Genomic DNA, 11483 nt, shown 5'->3' on the forward strand with positions numbered 1-11483 from the left:
TGACGTCAGCTAGAAACTATGACCTTTAACTTTGAGTGTGCACAAGTAGACACTTAAACTTGTATAAAATTGAACAAATAGACACACACATCCTACGTGGCAATTTGCATACTACGTGGTGTCTAATATGTATTATGCCACATAGGACTCATGTGTCTACTTGTTCAACTTTATACAAGTTTAAGTGTCTACTTGTGGACATTAAAAGTTAGAAGGTATTAATGTGAAATGAGGCAAGTTAAAGGGCACATTAGTGTATTATATGTGAGATATATTTGATTCGCTCGATCTAGTAAAGCACCGAATTCTTGTCGTGCCTCTCCATATTTAGGGTTTGAAAAATAATAATTACGTGAGTTGTATTTGATTCGCTCGATCTAGTGAAGCACCGAATGCATGTCGTGCCTCTCCATATTTAGGGTGCGAAAAAAATAATAATTATGCGAGTTATGTTTGATTTGCTCTATGCCTCTATCTAGTGAAACACCGGATACTTGTCGCGCATCCTTATATTTAAGGCGTGACGAAGTATAATTATGTGAGTTATGTGATTCAATCGATCTAGTGAAGTACCGGGTGCTTGTTGCACCTCCCCAAATTTAGAGCGTGACAAATTAAAGTATAATCGTGCGAGTTTTTTTTATTCTCTCGATCTAGTGAAACACCTGATGCTTGTTGTGTCTCCCCATATTTAGGGTGTGATAACAAATAATTATGTGAGTTATATTTGATTTGCTCGACCTAGTGAAACACCGAATACTTATCGTGCCTTTCCATATTTAGGACGTGACAAAAAGATAATCACGCGAGTTATATTTGATTCGCTCGACCTAGTGAAGCACCAAATGTTTATCGTGCATCTCCATATTTAGGGTGTTACAAAAAGATAATTATGCGAGTTATGTTTGATTCACTCGATCTAGTGACACACCAGATACTTGTTGCGCCTCCCAATATTTAGGATGTGATGAAGTATAATTAGTGAGTAATGTTTGATTCAATCGATCAAGTGAAGCATCGGGTGCTTGTCGCACCTCGCCATATTTAGAGCCTGACAAAGTACAATCACACAAGTTTCTTTTTATTCGCTTGATCTAGTGAAACAATTGATGCTTATCGTCTCTCCCATATTTAGAGCGTGACAAAAAATAATTACGCGAGTTATAATTGATTCACTCGATCTAGTGAAGCACCGAATGTTTGCCTCCCCATATTTAGCCCGTGATAAAAAATAATTATGCATATTATATTTGATTCGCTCGATCTAGTGAAGCACCGAATGCATATCGTACCTCTCCATATTTAGGGCGCGACACTATTATATATGAACTATACTGGATAAATTTACATAATCATATCATCTAAAACAAAATTACATATAAACATCTATAACACAATAAAAGAGACAATTTATTTTGCTATAGAGTAAATCAAATTACAAAAAAAATAAAATGTAGTCTTTTCTAATATCATTAATGTATAAAATTAAAATAAACTAATATTATAAAAACTCTATCAACATGACATTAATATTTTGACAAGTGACAAATATGATAACCACATATGAACCTATTCACACCTTACCTATTTTCTCTCTTGGAAACTTTCTTTAATTAATCTAATTAATAACATACTAAAAAATAAAAAATAAAAATTAAATCTCTCTTCATTTTCCTTTTTTTCCTTAAAAGTCCAAAAAAAATAAAAATTTAAACACGAATCTCTTTTACATATACGACTGTTAAATGTATCTAGACAGAAAATCACGCAAAACACTAAACGAAATAACAAATTTACTCTCCAATATTAATTATTTACACTCTGTAAATAAAGAAAAACCAAAGGGTATTTACGTACACCAAATCATTATTATACTTCTTATGAAAAAGACAAAGTAGGTTTAATTTAATCAAATTAAAAAGATAAAGTGAACGCCGTCAGATTAAGTATCTGCCGGAAAAATTAAATTAACGGTGATCGGCGTTTTCTCCGGCGGGCCACATGGGCCTTTGTATTTTTCCTATAAATAGGGCTCTCCCCACTCTATTCTTTTCACTTTCATTTGTGTTCTCTTCTTTCTCTCTCTAGAAAAAACTCTCTGCTTTTTTCTCTACAGATATACAAAGCACAAAAACTATATAGTAAAAATAAGAGAAATTTATTATTTTAATATAAATAAAATCAAAATTTTATTTATATTAATAATTTTTTTTTCTCTTTGACCCTTTCTAGATTTCGTGGTGCTGTTTGGAGGTACTTTTCCCTTCTCTTTCTCTCTCTCTCCACACAATTTGATTAATAAATAATAATATATAATTAATAGTAAAAGAGTAAATAAAAAATAGATCGAATAAATTTTGTTGAAAAATAGATCGAAAAAGTGACTATTTAGTGGATTAAATTGGGTTTGATCTGAAGTGAATAGTGTGTGTGGAATTGAGAATTTCTTTGGTAAATTGACTAATGGTTTGAGTAAATTTTTATTTTTTTTGATTGGTTGTTAGATTATTGGAAACCCTAATTGGAATTGGTAAAGATTGAATCTGTTTGATGAATTTTTTGATTGGTAGGGTTCAATCTGGTATTTAATCTGGAAAGGTGTTGGGGGTGATTTAGTTGGGTGATAGTTGTTGTTAGCTGTATTATTTATGTACTGAGTGTATTTTTGTCACATTGGTTGGATTTGTTTTTGATGCATCATTCATTCTGTGGAGTTGGGTACTGTTTGTTGCATTACTTGCTGTATATTTTATTGTGGGGAAATGAAAAGATAGGACTGTTTATGTGTTGTTTTGATGAGTTTGTAATGGTGGATTAATAGATGTGAATGATTGAGGCTAGGGTTTGTTAAGGGAATATGGGTAGATCTTTTGGAGGGCTATGAGAGAATGTTGACATACATAATTTTTATGCATTTGGATATAGTTCATATACAGATTGGAAAAATCATGTGTAATATAGGAACGAATTGCACCCCAAGGGGAATGGGTGTGGCCTAGTGGTTAGTGAAGTAGGTTTGAGAACATTGAGGCCTCAGGTTCGAATCCCAATTGAGGTGTCCCATTTGTCTGATACGTGGTGCTGGTGGGAGGTGGTTACTCTTGGAATTAGTCGAGGTGTAAAAAAAAGAGAGGAGAAATATAGGCACCAATTTTGAAATGAACTGATAACTTTCTTTGGAATTTGTGCAATCTCAGTAGCCCATTTTCCTTCCTCTTAGTTCTGTAGTTGTTTTTCCTCGTATTTGGTTGTTGAGGCTCATTCGTAATTGCATGGTGTTTCATAGGATTTGAACTTGCAGATATTTTTAGGGCTTGAGCTTGATGATGATTTTTCAGTGTCTTTTTGCCTTCTCTTTATTGTTTCATTGATTATGACACAGTTAATCTTTGAGCTACTGTAACAATCAAGATTCAAGAGTTTAACTCCCCGATCATAGCATGCCTGAGTCTCTTTTTGGTTTTCCTTTTTTTTTTCTGCTGAAAGATGAATTGCTGATTGAAATATTAATTTGATCATGCAGGCTATAACTATACGTTCCTGTTTTAAGATTTTGCAACTGTAGCTGTGACTTGTGAGTGCTGACTGCTACTAAAGAAATTCACTTGCTTCATGATTTTAGTATTCCAAATAGACGACGATGATGTAAGCCTTATGTTGTAGAGTGAATTGCAAACCTATGTGTTTGATGGATGTGACTTTTGTCCTTTAATCAAGTTTGTTGCATTCCCCAAATTGCAGTCTTTCTTGCTTTTAATGATCTTTGAGCGATAAAGAGGTTAGAATAGTTGTCAATAGCTCTGCGAGAATTAAATATTTGCAAGAGGTGGTGGTATAAGCTCTTTTTGTTCAGTGTATATGCAATTATATTTGAGATGGGTTCTAAAGGAAGGGCGTTGTTTGATCTTAATGAACCCCCTGCTGAGGATGAGCAGGTTAATGATGGTGTCCTCTGTTTACAGCCTCAGAGAGCAGTTCCCTCTTCTAGTACCAACACTTCTGAGTTTTTGGCATCTTCTGTTGATCCTCCGGGGATAGTAAACAATCATGCATTTTCCCATGCCTCTTCCGTTTCAGGTTTTCAGCCCTTTGTTCGGTCAAAAGGTGCAGAGGCATCTAGAGCTCCCGAGGAACATGGGAGTGGTGGCCCCTCAACTTCGGGTGGTGCTTCATTATCTAAATCAAGTCAGGAACATACAATGAAGTCTTTGATCCAGCCAGATCTTAACTCTCTTGATATGCAAGTGACTGAAAAGGAAGAAGGTGAATGGTCTGATGCAGAGGGTTCAACATATGCGGATAAAAATTGTGGCTTGAATGATAAGTCGAATACTGATGTTGATAAAGCTTCGCAGGAGAAATCAGCAGTTGAGCCGGTGAGCAATAGTGATAAAGTTGGCTCTGTTGATAATGCTTCTCAGGATAACGAGAAAGGGAATGGTGAAAATTACAATATTTCTTCTTTAGAATTAGATCGTGATACAAGTGACAGGAAAAGCAATAGTAGCAGAAATTCTGAAACCAGTAGTAAAGCTGATATCACCATGGACGGTCAGGAGGATTCTGGGCAGGTGCCAAAGCATAGAGAGATTAGAGGTGTTGAGGCAAGTCATGCATTGAAGTGTGCTAACAATTTTGGTAAGCGTCCTAAGGTTGACCAGCAGAAGGAAATGATGCTGGGAAAGAAGCGCAGTAGGCAGACCATGTTTCTTGATTTGGAAGATGTTAAACAGGCAGGTTCTCAAAAAAGTATTGCTAGGCGCCAAAATTTCCCAGCACCTGTTACAACTCGCATTGTGAAAGAGTCTCGTAATGTTCCTTCGCCTTCTGAAAAGAATGGGGAAAAGCAGAGTCAGGTACTTGTCAAAGATATGAAACAAATTGATTCGACTAATGAAGGAAACTTGCCTATGGAATCTAATGATTCTAGATCTGAATCCAGTGCTGATGTGAACCTAGCACCTCTAGGTCGACCAAGACGATTGAATAGTGCTACTGACCTCACGTCTGAGGCTCAAACACCACCTATACCTAGACAGAGTTCTTGGAAACATCCCACAGATCAGAGGCAAAATAGAAATTCACAGTTTCCTGGTAGGAAGCCTGCTCTGACCAGTCAAAATTCCATGGAACCAAAATTGGGAGCCAAAAAACCTCCATCCAAGAAGCAACCTATAGTAAGTAGCCTGTGCCAAGATACATCTGTAGAACGCCTTATTCGTGAGGTGACAAACGAGAAGTTTTGGCAACATCCAGGTACTTTTGAGTTCCACTTGATTATTATTCTCATCTTTTATCATTGTGATTATTACCATTACTTTTTGTTGAATCAAAATTTGCTTCGTTAGTCTTCTGTCTTGAATTTTTTTTCTTCTCTGTGCTTTTTAAGCTATCTTAGCATATAAACTTTTTCCTGTTGATTCTTGTTTGGGGTATGTCCAGCTTTCTGATGCTCCAACTTAGGTTTCAATAGAGCATTGCTCTTACTGTGCCTAGTAAGGTATGTGATGGGAGATGAGCATTTATTTTATCAAAATTTTGCATTTCCTTAGAAAATTGTTAGAATGAGTGGTGCACAAGCAAAAATCCCTTCACTTTTTCTTGTGCTCTATAATAATGATTGTGTCATGAGATAGTATGGAATTCATCTTTGCTCTAGGTTTTATTCGAAGAAGCAAGTATGTGTTTTTTCCCACTGGGCACTGGACCGAAGTGGTCATTCAAGATCTATTAACCCTTTAAATTTCTTTTATGTTGTATTTTTCATTTTTCAAGTGTTCTGGATCGTAAAACTTTCTTTTTGTTTTCATTGGAAAGCTATAAACTGGTACCATTTTACCAGCTGAACATTGTCGCATCTCTCTTTCTTGTATGATCAGTCAGTTTCCTTATGATGGTTCAAGTGTATTCAATAACATGTGTTTTTATACTACCACTTTCTTCTAGGTTGTTTTACTGGCCATATTTAACTTCCTGTCCTATGGGATGCTTGGTGAGGCAGGATTTACTGCTTTAGTTTATTAAGTGGTGGTGTTTATATTACTCAGGCCCATGCATAGCAAAGGGGATCCTCCAGCTTCATCTGGTGGGCATCTCAATCATCAGGATAGCTTGTGGGATGGAAGAATTTTTGTGTCATCTCAAAGTTGGCTATATGATTATTAGTGTATTTTTCATGATTTCCATGACTAACCTGTTCATATGTATCAGGATAAAGTTCTGAGTACATCTTTGTGTTAGCTAACTTTATTGTTTAATGATTCTTCGGTTTGCTCCTCTGAAGCGCCTGTTTAGGCATGTTGAGTAGCGAGTCGCATTGTACTGCTCCTTGAGCCTCATAAGGATTTTTTTTTTCAATTTCTTATTTGCCTTTGTTATGTCAAAACGTGGTGTGGTGCATGAAGTTCCATCATATGGTGTATTATTAAGGGGTGAACTTCTCTCTTCATGTCAGATGAAGCGGAGCTTCAGTGTGTACCTGGTCAGTTTGAATCTGTGGAAGAGTATGTTAAGGTGTTTGAACCCTTGCTCTTTGAGGAATGCCGGGCACAGCTGTACAGTACTTGGGAGGAGATGGCTGACACAGGAACCCATGTGAGGGTCCATATTAAAAATATTGAACGGCGAGAAAGAGGTATAATGTGGCAACTTTATTTATATATTTATTTTATCCTTTGACTTGGATATGAGGAACAACTTTGTTTATACCAAATACATATTTGGGAAGCTATTCAATTCCCTCATCATTCAGTGGGGACGAAGGAGGTCGAACAGTTAATGTTGCGACTTTGAGCTGCTCTTGAGGGATTCATTTTTTCATTTTATCTCTAGGTTTTCCTAGGTTTTCGAGTATCAAGCATGACAAATTTTACTGTATCGAGGATAACAGAAGTGTTTGGGAGGTCCACTTAATATAGCTTACTCTTAGAATGGCTTCACTCTGAGAGAGTAACATGCACACACACACATTAAAGAGAAAGTTTAAGAGCCAGGAAGTTTTGGTCGGCCTGGCTGAATTTCTTTTCCTCCCTTTCTAATCAGCACTGTGTTCCTTCTGCACAGGATGGTATGATGTAATCCTTTTTCCAGATTGTGAGTGGAAGTGGTTATTCAAAGAGGGAGATGTAGCAGTTCTCTCCACTCCACGTCCTGGATCAGGTTGGTACTATATAACATTCTGTTGGTGTGTATTTCAAATTCCCTATGTTTCTTCTTAATATTTTCGTACCAATTAAGCAGTCCGATCACGGAGAAGTGGCACCTCAACATTCGGGGATGGTGATGAGCCTGAAATTAGTGGTCGTGTGGCTGGTACTGTGAGGCGACACATACCTATTGATACTCGAGACCCTGCCGGAGCCATCCTGCACTTCTATGTTGGAGATCCGTATGACACCAACAGGTCAGTGATTAGGCTTTTTAATTCCTTCCGCCTTCCGTTACTAGTGAGCTAAACGTTTTTGTATTTTGTTCTTTCAGCAATATTGGTAGTGATCACATACTGCGGAAACTGCAACCAAGAGGCATCTGGTTTCTGACTGTTCTGGGTTCTCTAGCTACCACCCAACGAGAATATGTAGCTTTACATGCATTTCGGCGTCTCAATCTACAGGTTATATCTTAAAGCCAGCTCTTTCCTGGAAATTACTTTTCTGCCTGTTTACCAGTTTGAATAAAGAATTATGGTCTTATGTGTAGATGCAAAATGCAATTCTTCAGCCAAGTCCGGAGCACTTCCCTAAGTATGAAGAGCAGACACCGGCAATGCCTGACTGCTTTACACCAAACTTTACTGACCACTTGCACAGGACCTTTAATGAACCACAGTTAGCAGCAATCCAGTGGGCTGCAACGCATACAGCTGCTGGAACTAATGGTATGACAAAGAGGCAAGATCCATGGCCTTTTACTCTAGTTCAAGGGCCACCTGGTACAGGTAAAACACACACAGTGTGGGGAATGCTGAATGTTATCCATCTTGTTCAGTATCAGCACTATTACACAGCATTGCTCAAGAAACTAGCTCCTGAAAGCTATAAGCAGAATAACGAGAATAACTCCGATAATGTTGTTACTGGATCCATTGATGAAGTCCTGCTAAGCATGGATCAGAATCTCTTCAGAACCCTCCCAAAGCTATGTCCAAAACCTAGAATGCTTGTCTGTGCTCCTTCAAATGCTGCAACTGACGAGCTTCTTGCACGTGTTCTTGATCGTGGATTCATTGACGGTGAGATGAAAGTTTATCGACCTGATGTTGCACGAGTTGGGGTGGATTCCCAAACGCGTGCCGCCCAAGCAGTTTCTGTGGAGCGGAGAACTGAACAGCTTTTGATGAAGAGTCGTGATGAAGTTTATGGGTGGATGCACCAGTTGAGAGCTCGTGAAGCTCAGTTGTCGCAGCAGATAGCTGGCCTTCAAAGAGAACTAACAGTTGCTGCAGCTGCTGGTCGTGCACAGGGATCTGTTGGAGTTGACCCTGATGTTCTTATGGCTAGGGACCAAAATCGAGATACTCTATTGCAGAACCTTGCGGCAGTGGTTGAGAATAGAGATAAAATACTGGTGGAGATGTCCCGCCTTCTGATTTTAGAGAGTAGGTTCCGTGGTGGTAACAATTTCAACATGGAGGAAGCTCGTGCTAGTCTGGAGGCTAGTTTTGCCAATGAAGCTGAAATTGTTTTCACTACTGTTTCAAGTAGTGGGAGAAAATTATTCTCTCGTCTTACCCATGGTTTTGACATGGTAGTCATTGATGAAGCAGCCCAGGCCAGTGAAGTAGGAGTCCTTCCTCCTCTTTCTCTTGGTGCAGCACGATGTGTTCTTGTTGGGGATCCGCAGCAGCTTCCTGCTACGGTTATCAGCAAAGCAGCTGGAACTTTGATGTACAGTAGAAGCCTCTTTGAGAGGTTTCAGCAAGCAGGCTGCCCAACTATGTTGTTATCAGTGCAGTACAGGATGCACCCACAAATTAGGGATTTTCCTTCTAGGTACTTTTATCAAGGCCGCCTTAGTGATAGTGAAAGTGTTGTGAATCTGCCTGACGAAGTTTACTACAAGGAGCCTTTACTGAAGCCTTACATCTTTTATGACATTACACATGGTCGGGAATCTCATAGAGGTGGATCTGTTTCATATCAGAATACACATGAAGCACAGTTCTGTCTTCGTTTGTATGAGCATCTTCAAAAGACTTGTAAATCTCTTGGTGTTGGGAAGGTTACTGTAGGTATAATCACTCCATACAAGCTGCAACTTAAATGCCTCCAAAGGGAGTTCGGGGATGTTTTAAATTCTGAAGAAGGAAAGGACATTTACATAAATACTGTGGATGCTTTCCAGGGTCAAGAGCGTGATGTTATTATAATGTCATGTGTGCGTGCCTCAGGTCATGGGGTTGGGTTTGTTGCAGATATACGGCGAATGAATGTTGCTCTTACTCGTGCAAGACGAGCTCTTTGGGTATGTTACTTCAGTCTCTGTTTATGTGCATAATGCTATATAGTCATAATATATATGTTCAAACGGCAACATATGAGTCAATATTAACTTTAATCTTTATTGTTCTCTTAACAGGTAATGGGTAATGCCAATGCTCTGGTGCAATCAGAAGATTGGGCTGCATTGATTGCTGATGCCAAAACCAGAAAATGTTACATGGACATGGATACTTTGCCTAAGGACTTCTTGCTACCCAAGGCAGCTTCTCATGCTCCTCCACCGACCAATATGTCTAATAATCGAGGTTTAAGATCTGGGTTACGACATAGAATATATGATCCACACATGGAGCCCAGGTCAGGAACACCTTCAGAAGATGATGAAAAACCAAATGCATTACATGTAAGGAATGGAAGTTATAGGCCTCCTAAGCCATCACTGGACAATTCGTTGAATGATTTTGATCAACCTGCTGATAGATCTAGAGATGCCTGGCAAAATGGTATACAGAGGAGGCAAAATACAGCTGGAATTGGGAGAAGAGACCTGTAGTTGGTGTCCATGAATATGTGCCGCATATCACAGGGACCAATCATTTTTGTTCCTGATGGTGTCTTTGCTCCTTGCTAGGAGATTGGTTGATGGCACAGCTACACATGCTGATCTTATGTGCAACATGGTTTGGTATAAAGTACTCCTTGGTGATGCAAGAATGGAAGGCTATATGGAAGTAAGGAAGCTGTTTTTTTTCCGGAAGACTTTGCTCCTGGCTTGGACAGAGGTTGATAACACAGCTGGTCAAGCAGCTGATTTCTTGTTCAGAATATTGTTTGACAAAAGAATTCTTGTCAATGAAGAGAATTGGCGGGTATGTCAGAAAGGAAGAGATCCTGGTTGATTATGGTGGTACTGTTGGAAGCTTTAACCAGTTAATTGGACTTTGAGCATGGGAGCTCAGTCGTGCCTGAAGTTCTTTTGCTGACAGATTATAATGGTAAATGTTTGAAATAAATGATGTTAGTATATGCTTGCTTCGGTTGGGATGAGAAGGAAAAAAGCTTATCTCAGCAAATGATCTTGAATATACAGCCATTTGGCTGGAAAATGGTAACCCTCTATGATTGCTTCTCTGTTGATGATATATACCATCGAGACTGACCCTAGAGACTTTGCAGCATGGTGTAAGTAGTATGTCTGGCCTTGACAAGACAACTAGTCCATGAAAGAAGCCCAGGACAGAGAGAGAACTGAGCTTGGCCATGTGGGGAAATTGTTTCAGAAAGTTACCGAACTCATTGAAGGCTCCGAACATGGAACTCTGGTCAGATGGCAAGTCTGTGATTTGCAGAACCATTACGAGCTGCTGATGAGCAAGTCACAGGAACACATATAAACTGACTGAGTAGAGTCCCAAATGTTGATATGGAGGGACCTGGAAGATAGCAACTAGTTCTGTACATATTCGTGTGGAGAGCATAATTCTTTTCATTAGGTGGTAGTCTCATACTTAGGAATGTTGCAGTACTTTTTGTTATCCTTTCTCAAATGAAATCTTGAAGTTCATATCTTGTCTTTTTATTAACCGTGTCCCTTTTCCATGTTCAATTCATTTATTGTATGTTCGATGACATTCATCAATGAAAAATTCAAAAAGGATGGTGCGTTTTAGTTCAAATTCTCTTAACTACGTGTAGCACTTTCATCAACAAATTACTCCTGTGTTCATATAACACTTCTAAACTGACATTGTTAATGATTTAATATACAACTGTAGGAATGCTTAATGTTGCTAAAACTATTCCTAGTGTGGATTAAAGATAAAAAAAAAATATAGCTTACATATGTATTATAATAACATATTTGAACGTATATAATAACAAATTCTCTTTCCTTTAATTTGAGGGCTGTGTATAGCGAGATATAGCTTAATTATGAAATGAAGCAGCATTTTGGTTTTAGAAGCGAAGTGTATTGTGTTTGCACATATTGAAATGCATTAAATTTACTCTATGCGTTCACTTGTATCCACATTCCACGCGTAG

At 38.4% G+C, this 11483-nt stretch overlaps 1 protein-coding gene across 3 annotated transcripts; it reads left to right on the forward strand.

The window, feature by feature from the left end:
• Window positions 1–2079: 2079 nt before the first annotated feature.
• LOC102605540 (probable helicase senataxin) lies at window positions 2080–11046 on the forward strand. Of its 3 annotated transcripts, none has more exons than XM_006353948.2 (8): window positions 2080–2253; window positions 3524–5256; window positions 6455–6634; window positions 7063–7158; window positions 7237–7402; window positions 7480–7612; window positions 7699–9462; window positions 9577–11046. In XM_006353948.2, exons 2-8 carry the CDS (start codon window positions 3876–3878, stop codon window positions 9991–9993), a joined length of 4137 nt encoding a protein of 1378 aa, XP_006354010.1. In that variant the 5' UTR covers window positions 2080–2253; window positions 3524–3875; the 3' UTR covers window positions 9994–11046. The 3 variants fall into 3 exon arrangements, with proteins under 3 accessions (XP_006354010.1, XP_006354012.1, XP_006354011.1); XM_006353950.2 differs by having other exon boundaries at window positions 7240–7402; XM_006353949.2 differs by lacking the exon at window positions 2080–2253 and adding an exon at window positions 2343–2451.
• Window positions 11047–11483: the final 437 nt, after the last annotated feature.

This window comes from Solanum tuberosum, unplaced genomic scaffold, assembly GCF_000226075.1.
Source record: "Solanum tuberosum cultivar DM 1-3 516 R44 unplaced genomic scaffold, SolTub_3.0 scf00164, whole genome shotgun sequence".
NCBI classification, from domain to species: Eukaryota; Viridiplantae; Streptophyta; class Magnoliopsida; order Solanales; family Solanaceae; genus Solanum; species Solanum tuberosum.